This window comes from Diplotaxodon limnothrissa, linkage group LG3 (assembly GCF_057381915.1).
Source record: "Diplotaxodon limnothrissa isolate DT_005_m linkage group LG3, D_limnothrissa_male_GT1.1, whole genome shotgun sequence".
Classification (NCBI taxonomy): Eukaryota; Metazoa; Chordata; class Actinopteri; order Cichliformes; family Cichlidae; genus Diplotaxodon; species Diplotaxodon limnothrissa.
This window is the reverse complement of record NC_140598.1, coordinates 7054546-7079862: the sequence shown is the minus strand read 5'-3', so window position 1 is coordinate 7079862 and position 25317 is coordinate 7054546. Positions and strand designations below refer to the sequence as shown.

Below are 25317 nucleotides of genomic sequence, written 5' to 3'. Positions count from 1 at the left end.
TATATGTCCAATCTTTGAATCTGGTGTCCAATTTATTTGGAGCAAAATGTGTGTCATATGCACACCACTTAAGAACTGCTATATCCTCTTCTAGTTTATATTCTTTTATTACTGTTTCCCAAATTTTAAAAGTCAACTTGATCCATGGATTTTCAATAGTTTTTATTAAATTTTGCAAGCTTCTGTCTGCTATAATAGCTTATATGGGGATGGAGGTCAGACTCTCCTCACTAACTTTCCATTGAGCGTCATATGAAGGATTACATCAGCATATCATAGGCCTTAATTGTGCTGCCCAATAATATTCCCTAAGAGAAGGTAAGCCCCACCCCCCTTTTCCTTTGTTAAGTTGTAGGGTTTTAAATCTAATTCGGGGCCTTTTTCCTTGCCATATGTATCTTGACAAAATTTTATCCCATTCATTAAACTGTTTCTGGTTAATTTCTATTGGTAATGTTTGAAATAAATATAATAATTTAGGAAGAATATTAATTTTAATTGAGTCTATTCTCGAATATAAACTTAAATATGGAATTAGATTCCATCTCGCTATATGTTCCTTAATTTTTTTTGTGTATTGGTAAATAATTTCGTTCTAATAGTTCTGTAAGATCCTTAGGTATTATGACTGCTAGATATTTAAAGTACTCTGTTTGCCATGCTAATTGATACTTATTTTTAATTTCTTCTGATGGAATATAGTTGTACTTAAGCAATTGTGTTTTACTCATATTAACCCTATATCCAGATAGTCGACCAAAGTATTCAAATGATTGCATTAACTTAGGTAAAGAGTTTGATGGTTGACCCAAAAATATTAAAATATCATCTGCATAGCAGGCTAATTTATGCTCCTTTTCATGGATATTAATACCTTCTACTTCTTTATTTTGTCTTATATATTGAGCCAATGGTTCCAGATATAACGCAAATAATAATGGTGAGCACGCACAGCCCTGCCTTGTTCCTCTTTGCAGCTTAATACTATTTGATAGGTAGCCATTAATTTTAATCCTTGCCGTAGGGTTATCATAAAGTGCCTGTATTGTCTTAATTATATTTTCGTGAAAGCCAAATGTTTGCAAGACTCGGTAAAGAAAGTTCCAATTAACTGAATCGAATGATTTTTCTGCATCGATACTGATTACCATTGCTTCTATTTTATTCTTTTGAATATGATTAATAATTTGTAATGTCCGTCGCACATTATCTTGTATTTGGCGCTCTCGAATAAAACCTGTTTGATCATTATGAATTAGATTAGGTAAGAACTTTTCTAATCGTCGAGCCATGATAGATGTAAACAGCTTGTAATCTGTATTAAGAACAGATATTGGTCTATATGACGCACATTCTAATTTATCCTTGTTTTCTTTTGGGATGGCAGAGATAATTGCTTCTTTCCAGCTAGAAGGTACTTGAGCCTTCTTTAGGATCCAATTCATTGTTAGAAGCATCACTGGTATTAATTCTTCTTTTAGCTCCTTGTACCATTTTGCCGTATATCCATCTGATCCTGGAGATTTATTTATTTTAACCTTACTTATTGCTATTCTTAGTTCCTTTTCTGTTATATCTTCAATCAAAGTTTTATTCTGTTCTTCATTCAGTACTGGTAAATCAAGAGAATCTAAAAAACTGTTAATTTCAACTATACTACTCTCTGTGTTATTAGCATACAGAGTCTTATAAAATGTTTCAAATGCACTCTGAACTTCTATTGGTTTATTTTTTATTAGTTTTGTCACTGGATGTTTAATTTTGTGAACTGTAATATCTGCTATTTTCTTTTTTAGTTTCCAGGCTAATACATTCTTTGCTTTTGATCCTCCCTCATAATACCTTTGTTTAAGAAACATTAATTTTTTTTAAATTTCATATGTGGTCAAATCATTTATTTCATTTCTTGTTTTCCTAATTTCCTCCAATATATCCTGAGATGTTTTTCTTTCATGCCTTTTCTCTAATTCTTATTTTGTAGCTCTTCTAATTTCTTATTTCTCATCTTTTTCTTATAAGAGGATATTGCTATAATTTTCCCTCTCAGGACAGCTTTTAAGGCATCCCACAGTATAGGAGGAGACACCTCACCATTGTCATTAGTTTCCATATAGAAGTGAATCTCTTTCTTAATTTGTCCTTTAAAGTGAGGATCATTCAGTAAGCTTGAATTTAATTTCCAATTATTGAGTTTTGGTTGCACGTTTAAATCAACAGACAGGTATACTGGTGCATGATCGCTTAACTCTATTACTCCAATTGCACAAGTGTTTATTTTATCTTTATTTTTCCCAAAAGTTATGAAATAATCTATTCTTGTGTATAACGAGTGTGGTGAGGAAAAATAAGTATAATCCCTTTGGTAGGGATGCAAGTCTCTCCATATATCAATTAGTCCCACCTCCTTCATCAATGTATTTATATTCTTAATTAATGTTGTAGTATTCTGTGCTTTTCTATTGGATATATCTAGCTTTGGTTATAGATGTATATTTAAATCTCCTCCGCAAATTAGGAAACCTACTGTCTCTGTTACCATCACATCTATAATTTTCTTAAAGAAATAAATATCGCTTCCAGGGGGTGCATATATATTTAACAACGTGACTGGGTTCCCCTCAATGTTCCCCCTTACCAAAATATAACGTCCCTCTTTATCACTTATCTCAGATATTTTTTCAAAGAGTAATTTGCTTGATAACAGGATAGCCACTCCTCTCCTTCGTCCAGTTTTATAGGAAGAGGAGAAAACTGTTGTATAACCCATTCTTTTCAGTTTTTCATGCTCCTTACAGTCTAGATGGGTTTCCTGTGGATACACTATTTGTACTTGTTCTTTCTTCATTTTAGTTAAAATTTTATTACGTTTAATTGGATTCGACAGGCCATTTACATTATATGATATGATTTTTACCTTATCTTTAAGCATACCCTTACTATTTGAATATTATTAATGTGACAACGACATGTACCATCAGACCACTCCCTAAACATACATAAGCAAATGTTAATATTAACATTAAAGCTGTATAAAACAGCTACACAAATAAGCTTTATTTGGTCAAAGAAAAAAAAAAAAAAAAAAAAAAGACTTCCAAATGAGGGGTCCCTGATATGACCCTAAGTAAGCCCCGATAAAAGAGGGGGCTTCGAGGGGGGCCTCTCTCACCTCTATGTGAGACAGGGCCTTCCTTAGCCAGCAGGCCAATGTCCATTCTACTAATAGCATAGGTAGCACGTCCGCCTATTTTCAATTTCTGCATTGCCACTTCAGTATATTATTTCGAAATAAGAAGTCTTTACCAGTGTATATGGCTATAGCTTGATTCCAGCTTTGATATCATTGATTTCAATGAAGAGCTTTGTGATTGTAGCAAAGGGCTGGTAGCTCTGAGAGTCCCACTGATGAGGCGTTTGTGAAGGTTCGCAGTTATCTAAAGAGCTCAGAAAAAAAGGCATCTGGACTTCTTTAAGTTTTTTGAAGACGTTTCGCCTTTCACCTCTCATCCAAGAAGCTTCTTTATTTCTAGGGTCAAATGGTGGAGAGTCCCAGATTAGCCTGTGTACAAACAGACTTCAGCCATATGAGAGTGAGTGTGAGTGAATGAGAGCACACACAGGACACTCTGATCTCTGAATGTGTGTGACGCAGTGAAAAAGAGGATTGTACTGGATATACTGTGACTGACAAACAGAGTTTAAAGAGAAAGGTGTTTGGATTAAAATGGATTATGCTAAAGTGAACGTGCTAATGAAATCTGAACTGACTGAAATGTGAAGTGAAGATAATTCAGATGTAAAAGAGAGAGAAACTGATAATAAGGTGGGGCTGGAGATCAATGAAGGGCATGTAAACACCTGATTGGTTGAGTAGATATCAGATCGACAGTTTCACAGTTTTCCCTGTGGATTATAACTTTAAGAAGATGTGACATTCATCAAGGAATCCTGCTCTCCGGATTATTTCCATGAACACTGAGCTGGATCACATCTACAGTGCTGGAAGTGCCCATCTCACCACCAACCTCTCTGTGCACATTCACTTTTCAACCCTTTGTGAGACACTAGAGGTGTAAATCTGAGTATTTATCTATGTTAGTGCGAACACCTCTAATAGGTTGGTTTAGTCTTTCCAAGTCATATCTTCCCTTAGATCTGCGGCCCAGGCTCCTAAAATCATCCTAGTTTTACAAACACTACAATCTAGAGGAGAGCTGCACTAACAGGTGTGACTGATGAGATCTGACCTGCAAGGATACTCATGTTTATGTGTATCAGGACAAGCAGGGAAGACCTGGACATCAACTCTGTCAGGCTGCCCGAGTCCTCTCACCCACATCAGCTCAGAACTCTGCATTATCTACTGAGTCAGACTCCGAGGATCAGGGATCAGAAGTTCTACAAAGAGTAGAACCAGACTTCCTGTATAGAGGTGTGTGGGCCTACTGATCCACAGTGTCAGCACAACTTTCACATCATATTCATCTCAGCACAACTAAAACATGTGACTGACCTCAGAGTTTCAAATCGACATCGTGGATTCTCCAGAAGAACACACAGCTGCTTCACTCCTGAATCCTGCAGGTTGTTGTAGGTTCCACTCAGGTCCAGCACTCTGGGATACGCGGGGTTGGACTTCAGCGCTGCTGCCAGATAATCACAGCTGATCTCTGACAAATCACAGTCCTTCAATCTGTATAAAGAATGAAAGATGTAAGTTTATTAGACAAAGTGTGAGCTTGAAATCATTCAGTGTTTCATCATCTGTTCAGAGCTGAAGAAGGTTCAGAATGTAGAAGTTTAGAAAATGGAAACTCCAAACAGCTGAAGCCAACAGGAAGCAGCTTCAAACAAACAAGAGAAAAAAATGAATTTTTCACATTGAAGTCGTACATTTATCATAAAGTTGTCAAGTTTTGCCGTGTGAAATAAAAAAAACTGAACAGGAATTCTTAGAGTTGAACCCTCTGCACAGAGGTTCAGGTTCCTCTTCAGGTCCCAAAGTGCAGAACAACAAGGTTTCAAACAGCTTCGTTCCAGCAGCATCAGCCACAGAAATGCAGAGATAATTCTTTGGATCTCTTGGTTGTGTTGTATGATGCTGTGTTTGCATATCTGGTGTCTGTGTTGCTTTGTGAGGACGGATCATTTACTGCAGCTCCAGATAAACAGAGCTGGACCTGAACCTGGTAGCTTCACTTAGAAGACACTTGTGACAGGAACGTTAGGTCAAAAAAGTGCCCCTCTGACAGCCAAACCCATCTGTTCTCTGATTGGATAGTTACATTTGTGATTGACATGACATTGACCAATCAGATGAAAGGAAGAAAAATAGGGTCAAAATTCGTACTTGTAACTTGCAGGGATTTTTTTTTTGGCTAAGTCCACACACAAATCTTTTTTTACACACACACACAAATCTTTTTTTACACACACACACAAATCTTTTTACACATACAAATCCTGATTTACAAGTACAAAATATTTATGACCACATTTTGAGCCCATACAAATGTTCTGCAGACGAGTCCATGCGCTCACAACAAAGCTCAGTGTGGACGACGCTGTGCACGCTCCAATGCTGATTGGTTAGAAAGTGGGCGGGAACAGGGAAGAGAGCGACAGCAGTGTTCAGCACAAACACGAAGGATCAAAGAAGAAGAACATGACAAGCTCAGATGGAGGCTGCAGTGGACACTTTTCATTGTTTTAACATTCGCTTTCACTTCAGCTTCACCAACAACAGCACAAGCAGAGCAGCCCACTGACTGCGTGGCTGTGACGGCGCCCCCTGGTGACTGTAAACCACTACAACATGTAGACGTCCGTCTGCTGCTCATTTCTTTGCCACCATCACAGGAGCTCTTTATCATGTTCTACACTCTCATTGGTTCTTTGTGTGCTTGTTTTTTACAACAGTAGTCATTGTGATTGTTCAAAGAAGACAGTCAGCTGTGACTAAATGTAGCTCCTACAGCAGTGATGGGAATAACTACTGAAGCTAATCCAGTATCAAAGCTCAGGAATCAGTAGCTCCCACCTCGTTTTCTTTGAACAACTATTTTTAGCTGCTGTGTTTTTGTGTTTCTGCGGACCTCAGACATCCTGCTGCTCTGGAGAACTGAAGCTCTAAAGGCTTCATCTTAATCAGCCTTTATCTCCAAGAAACAAAGCTGATCATGGAGAGCCAGCAGGTCAGCTGATCTGTGGACAGCACCAGCATCTTTAAGTAAGTCTGAGAGGTGAGCAGTCTTTGGAAGCCTTTACTGTCTGATAGTCTCAGAGCAGGATTTGGATCATTATTTGGCTTTTCTTCTATTATTATGTTTAGTTTCTGCTTCACAGATATTCTCTGAGATGTTCTCTGAAATGTTTCCCACTGTGCAGTCCTGTGCAGTCCTGTGCAGTCCATCTGTGATAATATGTTAAACACTGAATTATGATTCATATCTGAATGTACTGACTGTTAATTATTGATGAGAACATAATCAGTAAATATAAATATGTTTGAGTTTGGCTTTGATGAATCAGAATAAAAGTAATAAAATAATGATTTTAGAGACAGGCCTAACTCAGGCCAGCTGACAGCCTGTGTACAAACAGACTTCAGCCATATGAGAGTGAGTGTGAGTGAATGAGAGCACACACAGGACACTGATCTCTGAATGTGTGTGACGCAGTGAAAAAGAAGATTGTACTGGATATACTGTGACTGACAAACAGAGTTTAAAGAGAAAGGTGTTTGGATTAACTGAAAATAAACTGAAACTGATTTCATTTTTTCAGCTGGAACATTTTAGTTGTTCCTTTTTCAATACATACATAATTATATTTACAGTAAGTCTTATCAATCCCCTTTTCCCTGCCAGTCACCGCCAATGTTCCCTCTAATGTTTCATGTGTCTGAGCGAACACACAAACTCCCTGAGCGTCCCTTGGACCACAGCAACAGCAGACGTGTGCACTGTGGTCACGCCAGCATCTTATCCATCCAAGTTACATGGTTTATTAAAGTAATCAAATTACAGCATTTACATTTATGTTAGACTACTTTTAATTAACTGCTTTAGCCCACTTACAATGAAAATTAAAAACAACCTTGTTCATGACCTGTAGCATGTTAACACTATTGGAAGTAAAAATAACTTGAACTCCAATTTTGAAAACACAACTTTATTTTTTCTATTTTTATAAAGCTCTGACTTGTATTATGAGTCTGTGGTCTGGGAGAGAGTCTGTAACTCTGTCTGAAAAATACAGTAAATAATGACCAATGTTGGGCAATTAATTATATAGTTACTTCTTCAAAAAAGTAACTGAGTTTTGCAAACAACAAAGTTTGTTGCAATAAATACTGAATACTATCGTTGTTATAAACAACGATAGTATTCAGGAAGAAAACCAAACCATTCTTCCACGGATTTTTTAGTGCACTCTCTGAACACCTCGATTGCGCACTCATTCTTGGCGGTGACCTCAACCTTGGACTAAATGAAGAAATGGATAGGCTCAACACAACAGGAACTCAGCGCAATTGGCAATCCACAAATATAGTCAAACAGTATATGAGCGACTTTGGCCTTCGCGATGCATGGCGCTCCCTTCACCCCAACAGTAAGGAATATACTTTTTTCTCGCATGTTCATCACTCTTACTCTCGTCTGGATAAGTTTCACCGCTGAGTGACATTTCAGACACTGAGATTCATCCTATAGCTGTCAGTGATCATGCTCCTGTATCTTTAAAACTAATGCACAAGAATAATACTACGCCAAGTAAAAACTGGAGATTTAATACATCACTGCTTAAAGATGAAGACTTTATTAAATATTTTGAAAAGGAATGGACTTCATATTTAGACTTTAATGACACTCCCGGAATATCAGCTTCTGTTCTATGGGAAGCAGGGAAAGCTGTGATGAGAGGTAAAATAATTTCTTTCTCATCACACAAAAAGAAAGAAGAAAACAAAAATATTCAGGAATTAGAAAAAACCATCAAATCACCAGAAGAAGCCTACGCGTGCAACCAAGATCAGGAAACATTGAACAAAATATGCAAGACAAAACTAGAATTAAATGAAACTATTAATAAAAAAACACAATTCCTTATACAAAGACTTCGCTTGCAGAATTTTGAACACCGTAACAAATCAGGTCGATTTCTAGCTAACCAGTTAAAAATAAATAAAGAAAAAACAACTATATGTGCTGCTAAAGATTTATCGGGGAACACAATATATGACCCTGGAAGAATAAACAACATTTTTAGGGATTTCTATGAAACTTTATACTCACCACAAATAAACCCATCTAAAAATGAAATTGATCGGTTTCTTGACAACGTAACTCTCCCAAAATTACTAGACAGTCAAGCAATGGAACTGGATTCGCCACTGACGCCAAGTGAATTCCAGGAAGCCCTGATAAGTATGCCCAATAATAAGGCTCCAGGTCCAGACGGCTTCCCTGCAGAATTCTACAAAGAATTCTGGACAATTCTGGCACCAGTATTCCACGGAATGTTGCAGGAAATCGAGGAAAATGGCAGACTACCACCAAATATGAATTCTGCCAACATTAGTCTCCTGCTAAAACCAGGCAAAGACCCTTTATTTCCCTCAAGCTATCGTCCAATTTCTCTTTTAAATGTAGACCTTAAAATAATCTGCAAAGCTCTCTCAAAGAGATTAGAGAAAATAACCCCCCTCTTAATTCATCCTGACCAAACTGGTTTCATAAAAGGTCGGCACTTCTCAACAAACACTCGTAGATTACTTAATTTAATAGAATACTCATACAATAAAAACGTTGAAACCATAATATTATCTCTAGATGCAGAAAAAGCATTTGACAGAGTTAACTGGAAATTTTTATTCGCAACTTTACACAAATTTGGTTTCGGAAACTCTTTTATAAACTGGATAAGAATATTATACAATTCCCCAACAGCTCGTATCAGAACAAATGACCAGACATCCTCCAGCTTCTGTCTCCTGAGGGGCACCAGGCAGGGATGCCCACTCTCCCCTTCACTTTTTGCAATTTTTATCAAACCTCTAGCAGCAGCATTTAGACAGGCTACAACAATTAAGGGCATAAAATGTAAGAACATAGAACATAAAATCAGTCTCTATGTGGATGATGTGTTGCTTTTTCTGCAAAACACACAAACCAACCTCTCTGAGGTAATTACTCTAATAAACTGGTTTTCAAGAGTTTCAGATTATTCAATTAACTGGCCAAAATCTACAGTTCTCCCCATTAACTGCTCCTTCCATAATTCTTCCTCTGCCCCACTGCAATCCGGAAATATTAAATATTTAGGTATTAATGTTTCTCCTAAGCTTTCAGACTTAACTAAATTAAATCACATCCCACTTCTAAAGAAAGTAGAAGGCGATCCGACTAGATGGAAATCTTTACCCATATCACTCATGGGAAGGGTCGCCACTATAAAAATGATGATCTTGCCAAAAATAAATTACTTATTTTTGATGATCCCTAACAAACCATCACAAGATTGGTTCAGATCTCTGGATTCATATATTTCCAAATTCCTTTGGAAAGATAAACCCCCGCGTATCAGCTTAAAAACGCTACAAAGAACCAAGGATAGAGGATTAGATCTGCCTAATTTTCACCAATACTTCTTAGCCAACAGGCTTCAGTTCATCTCAGAATGGTCAAAACATACCTTCCTAGATGAGCCCTGGCTAGATGTTGAACAGGCACTATGCAAGGATCTAGAGATTTCAGACCTACCATTTATTAGCTCAAACATCAAAAGACATGAATGCTTTAAAAGTATCAACATCAGCTTCTCTCTGACAGCATGGTGGGAGTTTCTAAAAATAACGGAGTCTTCACTAATCCCATGCAAACGTACACCTATCTGGAATAACCCTGACATATTACAAAACAATAATATGATTAATTTCCCAGAATGGAGTTGTAAAGGAATTAAATACTTAGAACATATATTAGAGGGAACAGAATTTATCCCATTTGACAGACTAGTTGCACAATATGGGATCAACAAGAAAAATTTTTTAGAATATCAACAAATTAAATCCATAATAAAAAAGAAATTTAACCTCAGTCAAGTTGAATTACAAACACCACCAAGTGCGGCACATTTCCTTACTCTTAAATCCCCCAAATTATTATCTAAAATATACAGAACACTTTCTAAATTAGATATCCCTTCCTATTGCAAAGTGAGAAGCAGATTTATCAGTCAGTTTAGACCAAAACTTCTGGTCTCAGGTATGCTTAAAAACTTTTAAATTGATTAAAAATCCCAGTCTGCAATTAATACAATACAAAATATTACATAGAGTGCACTATACAGGTCATCGGATGTTCAAGATGGGCTTTACATCTTCCAACAACTGCTCACACTGTCAAAGCAATACACCAGACAATTACATTCATGCTCTTTGGTTCTGTCCACCAGTGCAGAAGTTTTGGCGCGAGATATGTGAAGACTTATCAAAGTGTCTGAAATGTAACATTCCAACTTCCCCCTTAGTGTGTTTGTTGGGCAGCTTAGATAATGTCACTTCAGAAAACAATATAGCCCATATGGTTTTCACTGCCCTATGCATAGCCAAGAAAACTGTCCTCATGAACTGGAAAAATAAAAACAATCTTAATTCTAACCAATATAGAAATTATCTATTAGATTACATTAGTTTTGATACAGCCTCGGCCACCACATCTGATCAATTGCTCTGGGCTCCTTTGATCGGCTCCATCACCTAGTGAGGGGGGGGTGTCATAGTTTGGTCCCGCCTTCAATGTTGTGATTGGTGTGGGGGCAGGGACAGGCTTAGGGCGTCGGGGGGTTCCCCGGAGGCATCTTCCTTGGGGGGCTCAACCCGGGGTAGCGGTCATGTCCGGTTGGGGGCTCTTTTCTGACTATTTCCTCGTGGCTGCGTGCAGCGGGGCTAGGGGAGGGTCTGTGATGATGGACGTGGGTTACTGACCTGGTAGCCTGTCTGCCCCTGGGTGGGTCCGGGATGGGCGTGGGGGTCTGGGGGCGCTCCATCTCTGGGCCGGGGCCCTGGCCGGGTCCTGGTTTGTGTGTTGCCGGGGTTGTGGGCGGGTGGGTGCATGGGGGCCCATCCCTGGTGCAGGGTGCCGCCGGTGTGTCGAGCCGCCCGTGGGGCTCTTCAACCGGTGGGGGAGATTGTCACACCTTGCAGGAGCTTTCCTCCCCTCAGGAACTCTCTGCAGGAGGGGGAGATACAGGAGAGGTGGAGGAAGATCTCAGCCTGGGCGTCTATTGTCTCATGTAGTCTGGAAGACGAGTGGATGGTGGGGTGGGTGCAGTTTTCTCTGTGGTGGGGTTGGGTGGACTGTCCCGGGCTCTGTGAGGCCGGGGGGCGCTGCTGCGCTGGGCCCCAGTCTGGATAGGCCTGGGCCCCCTTTTCCCTGGCGGGTCGCGGAGTATGGGAGTGCCTACTGGGGTCAGTGGGGGAGCTGGCCCCAGGGAGGGGTCACCTGCCCCTCCCTTCCTTCCCTCCCCATCTCCAGCTGCCTCCCTCCTCCCGCTCCACCACAACCACCCACACATGCAGGGCCTTGGAGTAGGGGTATGTCACCAGGGTGCAGAGGAGGCTACCCCACCTCTCAATTTTAAATACACGTAGACATTGAGGGCTAGCAGGAGGGACTATGCACTTACCTGCTGCTCTCTGGCAGGTAGCTCCATGCCCTCCTGGGTTTTAATTGCACCTTAGAACACACATGCATCAACACTACAATGAGCGGGTGGAGGGAGGTTTGGAGTCTTCTCTCACCCCCGTTCTCTGCGGCCTGCTGGAGCGGGGGGGCTAGGAGGAGTTGGCCGTCCGGCTGCGGTCTGGGGTGTGGGGCCTCCCTGCTGCTGCGGAGTCGGGGCGGTCTGCCTCTCCCCACCGCAGGGAAAAGGGTAACACCACCTGGGTCTGGGTGCGGTTCCCCCCTCCAGGGGCAAGGGTACCTAGACCCGGTTTGTAGAGTACGCTTGGGGAGTGTGATCGTGTATACAGCGTCTCTTTATGTCTGTCTCCACGTCGGTTGAGTGTGAAGTGCACATGAGAGCATGAGGGTGGGAATGGATGTTTGTGTCTATATGTCAGGTTGGGTATCAGACGCCACCTCTCTGGGGACATCTCGGGCCCTCCAAGGTTTGGAGGCCTATCTCCACCCACCACCACTTCCCCTGCCGGTGGCGGACTCCCTCAGGTGTCGGTGCGTTGGTGGTTCTTTGTATCTGGGGGTGGGCGTCCGAGTACACACCGGCTCACTCCTTGGCGGCCGCTTATTGGGGCTCGCTCGGGCCATTTCGGAGGTGGGGTGACCCCGGCCTCTCGGCCTGGGGCTCGGTCACTCAGGCACAGCTGGCTGCCGGCGGAGCTCACGGGCGCGTCACTGCAACTCCCCCTGGCTTCTGCTCCGCGGCTGCTGAATGAGCCCTCATCTGGGACTCTCCTTAGCTCTTACTGGGACAGTGGCCCAGCTGCCCCTCTGTGGGTCTTCCTTGGTCTCTTGTGTTCTGGGGGCCTCTGGATGTCTGGAGTTTTGATCTCCTCCATACCTGCCTGATACCATAAAGGACAAGGCTGTGGCTCCCCACACTCCATAGCAGATCATTACATGGAGAAACCTTTGGAATGCAAGCATGCTGATCCACACAGGTATGCACACAGGTGTACACATGGGTATTCACAGACGCGGACTACAGCTATCTTGGCTGCTGCCTCAAAGCACACTGTGCGCTGTCTATCTTGCGTGCTGCACAATATCGTTTATTATTTAGTAACTATTGATATCTATGGCTAGCTAGTTTATTGTGATGGTGCTTTTTTTTTTTTCTCTTATTATGTTGCTCTTTGTTGTTTGCCGTCTTCTCTGTTTTTTTTTCTCCATACAGGTGACCCAGGAGTTTTTTTTTGTTTGTTTGTTTGTTTTTTTTCTCTCTTCCCCCCCTTCTCACCGTCTCTTCTCCCCTTTGGTTTTCTTTCTTTCTCTCCCTCTCTTTCTTTCATTCTTTCCCCCTGTCCTATCTGGGGGAAAAAAAAATTATTAGGCAATGATGATCTTCTGAGCCATATGTTAAAAAACAAAAAAAACAAAAAAAAAAGGTAGAAAACCAAACATTGCAGATATTTTATCATAACTCTGGTTTTACGTGGCCGATCAACACAATTTAAAAACTGGTATAAAGTCCACACTTTTTCCCTCAGTTGTTACGTCTGTCCTGCTCACATCTCCAATGGTTGTACACGTTGTCATTAACGTGGCTTCACCTCATCATCAGCCACTTTGCTCGCTATAACACCGGTGTCGGCACATATGGACACTGTCATAGCCTGTCAGTGACGTTGATTAGCTGCGTATATACGAATGTGAATCGCGTGATTGGCTGGACTATGGGATAAGGTGGCATCGTTCTACTCTCATATGGGAGCAGCCAGTCACTAACACTGCAAAACAGAATTGTTGAAGATTTAATTTTAATTTCAATTGAGATTTGATTTTTTTTTTTTTTTGTGTGCAACAGAGATTTTCTGTGCGCAGAGACGTGCCAGCAGCGCGCAGTTGCACGAGCGCAGCTTAGAGGGAACATTGGGCACCACCACAGTTCACTTCAACAAAACTTTACTTCAGATTTGTTTTCATGTTTTGATCCAGTGATGAGAGCCGTTTCCCCCATGTCCAGTCCTTGTACTAAGCTAGGCTAAACATGTCCAGTGCCTGTCTCTGTGCAGCTTTTAATCTGATGTTAATAAGGTAGAAATGGAGGAAGAAGAAAATGACTTCATCAATCAACATGCAGCTACCAACCCAAATGGTGAGGTGGTGGTTAGTTATTACTGTTGTTTATGATCCCCTACATTATCCTACATTCAACTATATTCTCCAGCTACAATAGTGTTTGTGTTCCTAAAAGGATTTCATGAATGTGTTATTGTTCATGTCACATCTGTATGAAACAAAGAGGAAGTGAGGTTTATCCTTCATGATCACAAACTGTTCCAGCATGTAAACCTGAGATCTGTGTGGAGCAGCTGACCTGTACGATGTGTTCAACACAAACATTATTTACCATCAGTTACTGTGTGACTGAACCACATGGGTGTATGAAACATCGCTTTTAGTTTTAATAGCACATGGCAACATTCAGACGTGAATCTATACAGTAACACTTTGATTTGTTACAGTGAGGAGACTGTTGAAGGGAACGATGAGGGGAAACTGTATCAGCAGCAACAGAAACCAGGAGACAAAGCTGAGGTCTGGGTTCCTCTATGCTACACACAGCCTCCTGCTCCTGGACTTTAGTAAACACATAAATATACCTCATTATTATGAATCTCACAGCTACCTGCTCATTGAACTGAACAATAATTCTGTTTGACCAATAAAACAAAATATGTGACTGTAAAAAATGTTCAGACAGTAATTAAGAATCTCCTAAGCAATCCAAAGATAAAGAAAAGTTCACCTGCCAATTCTATAAAGCTTGGTTGTTTATACAATAATATCATTTAATGATATGTTTGGATCCTGACCTGAGAGTTTCCAGTGTACAATGTGGACTCTGCAGTGCAGCAGACAGAAGCTTCACCCCTGAATCCCGCAGGTCATTGTTACTCAGGTCCAGCTCTTTCAGACTAGAGGACTGGGAGTTGAGAACTGAGGACAGAGCATCACAGCTTCTCTCTGAGAGGTTACAGCCACTCAGTCTGGAAGAAAACAAACAAACAATTAAATCAGTCAAATGAAACATTTTTAATGCCAGCATGCAATACAATTATTGGTTAACTAAATAGCTTCATTAAAACACAACTCTTCTTCTATAGCAGCACTTACTCCTTGTAAGCTCCACCTGCTCCACCTTCTGAGTCAGAAGACATGAAAACAAACTGTAAATCTAGTAGAAACATGATTGGAAAGCTTCTCAGATCCATTTGTACATTTAGAGCCTGATCCTGAAATATAGCAGCACGGACATTCACAGCAGCAAAGGGTTCTTACTGATCTGAGCTGGCTTGGCCCTGGCTTACTGAAGATTAAAGAAAGCAGAATCAGCTGTTCAAACCCCCACAAGGCTGCCCGCTGTGACTGAAACAATGGGACGGGTCGTGACTTCTCAAAATGGGCTCATTGAACGCAGCACGGATAAGATCTTGAAGAAGCTCATGGCGGTCGTGAGTTCTCAGACTTTGCTCTTTGAGCACAAAACCGATAACCTCTCGGAGAAGCTCGTGGCTCTCCAACGGGAGATTGAGAGACGAGTGACGGACTGCTAGATCAGCTGTGAAATTCACATGCAGTTGTTCGCACCACAGAAAGCCACCATCATTTCATGCGGCTAACATACCGGCGCGAGCTGTGGTCTGAAGGCTGGAGCTGAACATAACAAATCTCACCCTGATAACAGACGGTGTTTAGACTGTTCCTTCCCATCCTAAGCATGCTTATCCCCTCCCGGTGCAGACGGTGGGTCGAGGGGACCAGCGCAAATGCTGCAGGCCCGGGTGCGCTGTCTACACCGGCTGTCTCTCACCTTTTACCCATCCCTGTTGCTTGTCATGTGTTTCTATGGTACATTAAGAGTTTTCATGTGCTCTGCGCTAAGGTCATTTTTTTTGTCTGTTCTCAAACTGATCTCCCTGTTGGAGCTCAGTCTGGGGGGAGTTCTTTTTTCTCCTCATCTTTCCTGATGTTGTGCATTTTCTGCTGTTCGGTTCCGGGTCGCTGCTCTAGCGGCTGACCGGACAGCTACCTAGCCTGACCCGTCTCCCCAATGTGATGTTTGTGTATTGTATGTATGGTTGGAAAGCTCAGTATCCTAATTGCCCCTTGAAAATGAATACAGTGTTCTGAATCTGAATCTGAGAAGATTACAGAAAACGACTCTGTTCAGTAAATATTACGCTCATGCTGTCACGAAATACCAAAAGTAGGTAAAACTCTGGTTGTTGCAGCCATCCAGTATGACATGCTTTGTACTGTTCTGCTGCAGTTTGTGACACCTGGTTGATGAGTTGTGAAGGATGATGAAACAAACACTTCACTCAATGTTTGTCTTCTAAACTGGATGTAATTTGGGCAGCCGAGAGTTTTTTTTAATCTATCCCAGCTGCAAATAGGAACACAACAAATAAATAACTTTACCCACTTGGATCCTTATCATTCAAGATTGTGAAAAGATTCTCTACTCAAAGAATACTGGTGATTTTAGATGAGAGAGATGATTTGGAAGATGATGAAGGGGAAGAGTTTTCAGAACTTGAGGCCTTTTGTCTTCACTGTATAGGGCAAAGAAGACAGGAAGGGAGGGAGAAGTGAGGAGAATAACACACAGGAAATGGTCTTGGGCAGACTCAAACCAGGCCCTGGAGTCACGACTCTAACCTTCAGTACATGGGTCACCTGCTCAGCCAGGTAAGCTACAGCAGTCAGCAGTGTGTGAGTTAATTTGAAGACAATGATGACTATAAGTCAGGTAAAAAAAAAATACTATCATCAACCAACAAGGGGAAAACAGTGAGCTTGAATGACCAAGCTTTGACCGAGTGTGGCTCACTCCTCGGTCTTCTTGCACAAGGAGTGAACCACCCTGCATGGCTATCAATGTGATGCAACCAAGGCCATCATACAGTACAGGCCATCCAAGCTGATTTTAACTTTTCCTCCCAGATACCACCTTAGAAATCATCTAGATTAGGATATGTTGGCTGTTCTAGATCCAATCACAACAAACAGAGAGCTGTTGTGTGTCCAAGGTGAACAGGAAGAATATATACATGCATAAAGTCAATAAAGTCAGAAGGTTTGCTTTAGACTGTGCTGCAGTTTATCATCAAAGACAAACAGGCACCATGCTGCCAACAAATGGCATCAAGTCTGACTTGAGGTTTTTTGATCTTTTTTTTTAAATCAAGATTAAATTTTATAGCAACCACAGCAGAGATAACCAGGGAAGGTGTGCTTGAGGGGATATAGCTACAACAGCTGGTTTCAGACTGAAGATGAACTGAGGTGCTGCACCCAAGTCTGCAGGTTCAGGGAGGGACAAACATCTGCTGCAACCAGATTGGAGTGAGAGGAGAGAGCAGGCCAACAACAACAAAGAAACAACAAACACACTGTGGAAGACCGAAGCAGAGTTTAGTTTAAAGTGGAACTAAGGATGTTTCTCTGGCTGCCAGGATTCACTGAGTAATTCAAATGCTTTCTTTAATGCAGGACCCACCATGCATGTAAAAGCAAGTGTTTCACCAACATTTGTGACTAAAATAGACCTGCAGTAGAAATGTATCTAGGAGCATGCATGTGAATATAAAGTATCACAACATCAGGCACATGCAGCCTAAGTGTTTAAACAGACTGATAACATAACAGCAGCAGTGATGATCAGAGTTTATGGTGAATCCAGCGTCTCGAGTTCACCGAGTTCTGGAGGCATCAAAGAGGTCACAGTTGTATTGGAGAAATCCCAAAACTTTACAAATTCATACAAAGACAGAAAACCTGGTGAAATAAATTACTGACACAGTTGGATGTTAAAAGTAAAGACATGAGTACAAATGTACTCACAGAGCTTTGTTGGAGGCTTTGACCACTGGCAGCAGCCTCAGAAGAGCCTCCTCTGAAGCAGAGTATTTCTTCAGGTCAAACACATCCAGATCTTCTTCTGATGACAGTAAGATGAAGACCAGAGCTGACCACTGAGCAGGAGACAGTTTATCTGTGGAGAGACTTCCTGATCTCAGGGACTGTTGGATCTCCTCCACTAGAGAACGATCATTCAGTTCATTCAGACAGTGGAACAGATTGATGCTTTTCTCTGCAGACAGATTCTTACTGAGCTTCTTCTTGATGTACTGAACTGTTTCCTGATTGGTCTGTGAGCTACTTCCTGTTTGTGTCAGCAGACCTCGTAGGAGAGTCTGATTGGTCTGCAGTGAAAGACCCAGGAGGAAGCGGAGGAACAAGTCCAGGTGTCCATTTGGACTCTGTAAGGCCTTGTTCACAGCACTCTGGTGGAGAGATTGAAGTTTTAGTTTGTTAAATAATTTAGATTTCTTGGAGGTTGTTTGTTGTTGTTCCAGCAGATTGAGTCCAGAGTTGATGAAGGTCAGATGGACATGAAGAGCACCCAGAAACTCCTGAACACTCAGATGGATGAAGCAGAACACCTTGTCCTGGTACAGTCCTCTCTCCTCTTTAAAGATCTGTGTGAACACTCCTGAGTACACTGAGGCTGCTCTGATATCGATGCCACACTCTGTCAGGTCTGATTCATAGAAGATCAGGTTTCCTTTCTGCAGCTGATCAAAAGCCAGTTTTCCCAGAGATTTAATCATCTTCCTGTTCTTTTTATTCCAGTGTGGATCTGTCTCAGCTCCTCCATCATACTTGACCTTCTTCACTTTGGCCTGAACCACCAGGAAGTGGATGTACATCTCAGTCAGGGTCTTGGGCAGCTGTCCTCCCTCTCTGGTTTCCAGCACATCCTCCAGAACTGTAGCAGTGATCCAGCAGAAGACTGGGATGTGACACATGATGTGGAGGCTTCGAGCTTTCTTGATGTGGGAGATGATCCTGCTTCCCTGATCCTCATCACTGAATCTCTTCCTGAAGTACTCCTCCTTCTGTGGGTCAGTGAACCCTCTGACCTCTGTCACCATGCCAACACAGTCAGGAGGGATCTGATTGGCTGCTGCAGGTCGTGTGGTTATCCAGAGGCAAGCAGAGGGAAGCAGTTTCCCCCTGATGAGGTTTATCAGCAGCACATCCACTGAGGTGGACTTTCTAGGGTCAGTTAGGATTGTAGTTTTGTGGAAGTCCAGAGGAGGTCGACACTCATCCAGACCATCAAAGATGAACACAACCTGGAAGTCTTCAAAGCTGCAGATTCCTGCTTCTTTGGTTTCAGTAAAGAAGTGATGAACAAGTCCCACCAAGCTGAACTTTTCCTCTTTCAGCACATTCAGCTCTCTGAAAGTGAATGGAAATATGAACTGGATGTCCTGGTTGGCTTTGTCTTCAGCCCAGTCCAGGCTGTATTTCTGTGTTAAGACTGTTTTCCCAATGCCAGCCACTCCCTTTGTCAGCACTGTTCTGATTGGTTCGTCTCTTCCAGGTGAGGCTTTAAAGATGTCTTCTTGTCTGATGGTTGTTTCTGGTCTGTCTGGTTTCCTGGATGCTGTTTCAATCTGTCTGACCTCATGTTCATCATTGACCTCTGCAGTCCCTCCCTCTGTGATGTAGAGCTCTGTGTAGATCTGATTCAGGAGGGTTGGGTTTCCTGCTTTAGCGATGCCCTCAAACACACACTGGAACTTCTTCTTCAGGGTGGATTTAAGTTTACGATGACAAACTGCGGCTGGAAGTTCTGAATAATAATAATAAAAATACAACTTTAACAATCATATTTTACAAAATGCTGATGACAATTTCTGACCCACTGAGAAATGACTGAACACACTGGTGTCACAAGTCTCTCATTTATCCAGCAGCTTAAATCTTTAGATAAATCCTCTTACGTCTCTGCAGACGGTCAGCCAGCTCCTCCTGCTTCATTCTCCTCAGGAAGTCCACTGTGATCTTCACAAATGCGTCTCTGCTGTTTCTCCTCTGCTCATCATCCTCCCTCTGAAACTCCAAGCACTGGGGCTTATTTGGATTCAGAGCCTTCTGGATCTTCTTCAGCTCGTTCTTCACAAAAGTGATGATGTTGTCCTCCAGCAGCTGGAACAGAATACTTTATGAATGACCCACCACTCTGAACTTTAGTCCACACAACATCCACTTCTTTACCATCAAGGGGCATATCATCCACGAACTCTTTACCAATTATAGGTTTGACTTTATCTGATTAACTGAGACTTTGTCCACAACTCCATGATCCCAAAACGTTGATGCTGTTCATATGAATGCAGCGATTTCAGTGGGAGAAACATTTCACTGGTGTTCAGAGCTGAACTACCAACAGGTTGATGATCAAAGCCAGAAACTTGGAGATGTTTCAGGTGACTGAGTTGATCGTACAGACAACTGGTCTTAAAGGTTCACTCTGTTTACGCATACAGATCAGTATTTAAGGTTTGACTCTCATCATCCACTGGAGCACAAACTGGGCGTCATCAGGACACAACAACACAGAACAAACACCATCCCCACAGACACAGCAGCCAGCGAAGCAGAAGAACTTCACATCAAGAAGGTCCTGAGTAAATGTGAACGCTGGTTTGAGGGCGGAGTCAAGGAGGCCATTTATGTGAAAAGGAAAGACCATCTCTGAATGGAGGAGGGGCCTAAGGGTACAACTGTCACCATCTTACATGCTGTGATTGCAGCCATTCCCCAGCTCTCTGTGAACTGGACTCATGACCATTGATCAACAACCATTGATCAATGGTCATGACAATATGCGTACCAATGATCAATGAACTGACCTCCCAGCCCATTGTTCCTTCAGTGGGCTGGTTTCAGTCATACAAATGTCCTGTTTATGAGATTGAAACCTGCAGTCAGCTGAGACTGAAGAAGTCACCTGATGATGATGAAACGTTTGTCCCTCTGAAAACATCCAGATGAACAGAATCAAGCTTTTTGGGATTTACGTACCTGGATGATTGAGCATCAAGACACAACTCTGTGACTTTTCTCAGATGAATCAATCCTCTCCTCCAGCTTTGTTTACATCTACCAGCCCTGTGGCGCTGCCCAGGGACAATAATCTATGTGAGAGGTGGAAAGTCATACAGGTGTCTGCTCCTGCCTTCAGTTATTTTATCTACTGTGTGTCAACTGGCTGAACCTCCTCCAACTGTCTACTGTCTCCCTAAACTCAACAATGACTTAGTGATCTATCCATTCTCTGACCAAAGACATCCTGCTGCAGGAGGTTAACATAGCAGCCAATGATGATCCCACTCACTGTGAACAACACATTTGGACCTGATTTGCTGCTCTGGTTTACACGTGAACTTCCACTGCTGCTGTCACCAACTTGAGAGGCTCTACAGAAAAACTGGACTTGTCCATAAAAATCATAAACTACATTACAAGGACAGCATTGCTCAATCAACTCTAATTACTACTGACATGTTATCTCTTCTAACTAAGGTACAGACACTCAAACTTGCTGCTTTCAGTGAGAAGTCAAATGTCTGAATATGAGCTGGAAGCTGCTGAGAGTCCTCCTCCTTCCCGTGGGGTTTACTTTCTCTACTACTTTCACTATAAACACGCCCCTTTCATGCACCTGCAGAGGGCCACCAGCAGATGGAGCTGTCTTAAACAAATCCACTTGGATAGTTAGCTGTAGATGATTTTCTCAGTATGATTGTAGGATTTTGAGTTATTCTTTAGATTTATTTAAACTCTTATATTGTGCACAAGTGTTGAGCGACCCATAATTTCTCTGTACTTTTCATAAGAGCAGCCAGACTTTCAGCTAGTTTTTCTTTTTTAAGAGATCAAAGATATTGAAGAAACAGTTATTCAGCTTCATTCCCACTGATCTCGACTACAAACTGTTTCACTTTGGTTTCTGTTTAAAGCCTCGATGTTTAAAACGTTTCCCTGTGATCACATTTGCACCGTCTGATTTCAAAGTTTGTTTTCTTTTGGTCGTTTAGTCCACAGAGTCCTTGGTGTTCTGAAAGGGACCTATAAATAAATGCATCATTATTAATATTAATAATAAAGTAGTTGTTGTACATGTACAGACCATAAATATGGAGTCCAGCTGTGTTTGATGCTGCTGGGCAGACTGACCACTGGGAACCTCTGAGCTCTGCTGCTCCACTCTGTGGAGGAACCATGAAGGATTAGATCAACACAGGATAAAGATCCAGGAGTTTCTGCTCAAATAACTTCATCTGAATCAAGTCTGTCAAGTTTTAAACTCTCAGATTGTGAACATATCAGTAATTTTCAGTCTGTTTTCATGGACGTCCTTTCAGTGGTGATGTCAGGGATGATTTTGAAGAAGCTCATCAAACTGAACCATCAGCAGATCACTGCTCCAAAACCAGAACATGATCCGAGTCTCCCTCCACCACCAGAACACCAGCTTTACTAACGTGGTAGATCAGTGTAGTACAGATCAATAACTGATGAGTCATTTGATCAAAATCACTGAGTGCTTCACGTCTGACCCTCTGATGCTTCTGTAGACATTTTGCATATTTAATGAATGTCTGACAGTTTTACATTCATTCTATGAACACAGTGGAAATGTTGTGTTATAGTCTCCATGTTGTTTCCAGCATCATAAATTCTTAAGTTCAGAAAATTAGATTCTTTCTTCACAGCTGAAAAACAACAACATTTATTCTCTATTGAAATCTGCATCGTCCACTCCAAAGGTCACAATCTGAAGGTAACATCTGGTTTTGTTCCCTGTGGTTAACTCTGAGCATCAGTATGGTGGGATTTATCCACTACATCCACACCACTGTGGTTCAGTGTTGTCCTGATGGAGTAACAGCAGCCAGTATGATCCAGGCTTTAGCTGCTGGGTCTCTGTGTGACCTCTCAGACTGTTTAACAGATCAGACACAAAGAGAATCAGAGCAGCTCTGTTCTTTAAAGACAAACATGAACCCACTCAGGTCACACTTTCCCCACAGATATGAGCATCACTGTCCTCAAACAGCAAATGACCAAGTCGAACATTTGGATCTTTTCTCTTTCATTGTTTTCTTTTTAATGAATCTTTGTAACAATCTGAGGATGTTTCAGGTCATATTTATCCAGGAAACACAAACATGTAAAGGAGTCATCACAGCTCTCTGACCTCGTTGCTCCAGGTTCACCACTGAAGCCTGGAACGTCGCCTTTGGACCAGTCACTCCTCACAGACGGACAGCTGGACCCTGCAGACTGTGACCTCTGACCTCTGCAGACACAAACATGATTGAAGCAGCTGTGATCACACAGACTGCAGATAATGCAGCTGTGTCCTGTCAGTAACATCCTCTTAGATTAGAGTTCAGCTTTTTACAGGAAAACTGGACAAAACTGATTTTTGTTACAAACTCATTTTCATTTCCTCTCAGCTCACAAACACAGTCAGACAATCAACCAGAGTCAACACTGATTATAATGTCAGTGCAGAATTATTTCTGTTACTCAGTGAGTTCAGCTCTCTGACCTCGTTGCTCCAGGTTCACCACTGAAGTGTGGATTTAGAGGTTTGGACCGGTCACTCCTCACAGACGGACAGCTGGACCCTGCAGACTCTGCTCTGTCCTCCTCTTCCTCCATCATCATCTTCAGTCAGTCTGAGAGGTAAACCACAAACACTCAGTGAGTTCACATTAACAGGAGTCACTGAGTTACAGTCGCTGACCTCTGACCTGTCATGTGACCATGAAACCAGGTCAATATGTCTGTAGGTTCAGTCATCCAGGTCATGTGATCTAAGGAGCTTGGAGAGAAAAGAGACGTCTTTAAGTTTCTGGAAGACGTTTCATCTGAGAAGCTTCTTCAGCTCTAAAACCAAACGGTGGAGAGTCCCAGATATTTAAACCTGAGAGGGAAAGAAAGCATGTCGCTGACCCACCACTGATGTTATTTCAAGGAGGAAACTGAGAGCCTTTGCACCAGGAGCACAAACATCAGCTCCAGCAATGATCCACTGATGTGTTTTTATTCCATGTATGAATGTTGTTATTGACAGAGATGACGTTTGTGTGTCAGTGATGCAGTGACTGTTGTTGTTACCTGTACAGGCTGGTTAGACTCTATGAAACAGATCATACAGATCTCTGCATGTTAGAAGAGACTATTAAAGGTCATGAATGAGACAAAGGCAGGGAGGCGTCCTTTACAGCTAAACAGCAGAGTGAGAGAACAGCCAGCACCTCTACATTTATCACATTATACAGCACATGTATGATACTGACAGGGATGAGAAGAATTTAGTGATTCTGATCCCATCATTGATATTACTTATTGATTCTCAGTAGCTCTGCTCTGACAGTCACCACCATCACTGAGCAGCATATCAAAGACATTTGTGCACATTAACTGCATGTTGTGGCTCAAATGTTTGTGCATGTTGGAGGCATTTCCTCTTTGTTGTGATCAGTGTTGGTCATTACTCAAAACAGTCATTATTACACATATTACACAGAACACTTTGATTAAAAGTAATGGAGTACGTTACTTCATTACTCCTCATAACATTACTTTGATGTTACTGTGTAAAATGAACAAATGAGCATGTAACAACATAAAGCTGAGGTACAGCCCCACACACCAACACAGATCCTGATGAGGTCACGTGATGTTTCTCTGAGTGTTTATGAACACAAATCAAAGATGAAACAGCACAAAGACACTTCAAAGTGATTCTACTGTAGAAACATGAACAGGTAGAAACCTGCAGCCTGACTGCTCATCACTTTGTTACCTGTTCAAGTTCAGCAGCAGCAGCTCACTTTATCACGGTGCTGGTCTGGGGTCAGTGTTTACTCAGCTTTAACCTCACTCTGGGTTCTTGGTTAGCTTAGCGTTAGCTTAGCGTTAGCTTAGCGTTAGCTTAGCGTTAGCTTAGCATTAACATGCTGTCAGGTGTCTCGTGTGTAAATATTAATCACAGTGAGAGTAAAGGAGGTAAAGGGCTGTGACGTCATCACGTACGCTGCGTCCTCTGTGGGCTCTGAGTGAACTCAAAGTACAAACTACAAGTACACAAACACGAACGTAGCTCAGAGTGGCGGACACACTCGGCCTCGTTGGTCCAGCTGTGAGTCCGTTACCGTGAACTATGGAGCGGCAGATTTGTGCTGAACTAAGCTGCACACAGCTAGTGATGGGCAGATGAAGCCCCATGAAGCACTGGAGCTTTTCATCCAATTGGTTCACCCCAACGCGAAGCTTCATGAAGCTTCATTTGCTCTAGCAGGACACCTACTGGACGTAAAAATAATAGCTGGCATGAATTTGAAGAGTGTGGCATTTTGCACACAGCCTGTAAATGTCAACAACAAAAGGAGTGTGTAAAACATGTATATTGTAGTGATGGCAGTATACTGTGTATATTTATGCTGGCAGTATGGAAAATGATTATTTGCGGCAAAGTTCGAACCGCTTCATGAACCAGTCACGTGGTACAGCCGGGCAGCGAGGCTTCGGACGTCATCATTTTCAGCTCCTCCCATAAATGAAGCAAGCCTCGATACGCGCTTCGCGGAAACGCCCCCTCCATTACTCGACACACGCTCCGAAGCCTCGATACAGAACGTCCCATCACTACACACAGCTGATGTTAGCCAGGAAACATTACACACTGACT

The 25317-nt window shown here is 42.1% G+C and overlaps 1 protein-coding gene across 6 annotated transcripts in view; it reads right to left on the bottom strand.

Annotated features, from left to right (window-relative positions):
- The window catches only part of LOC146634344 (protein NLRC3-like), a 329883-nt gene that overhangs the window by 73505 nt on the left and 231061 nt on the right, over positions 1-25317 (bottom strand). The window contains exons 1-7 of one of the 6 annotated variants that reach the window (XM_085376896.1): positions 23170-23285; positions 22813-22914; positions 21742-21820; positions 19550-19754; positions 17598-19398; positions 14564-14737; positions 4514-4693 (exon numbers count right to left, since the gene is read on the bottom strand). In XM_085376896.1, coding sequence (XP_085233022.1) covers positions 4514-4693; positions 14564-14737; positions 17598-19398; positions 19550-19754; positions 21742-21820; positions 22813-22914; positions 23170-23285 — 2657 coding nt within the window. Of the gene's footprint in view, positions 1-4513; positions 4694-14563; positions 14738-17597; positions 19399-19549; positions 19755-21741; positions 21821-22812; positions 22915-23169; positions 23289-25317 lie in introns of those variants that run through there. The other 5 variants (XM_085376899.1, XM_085376906.1, XM_085376922.1 and 2 more) reach the window with 5 other exon arrangements.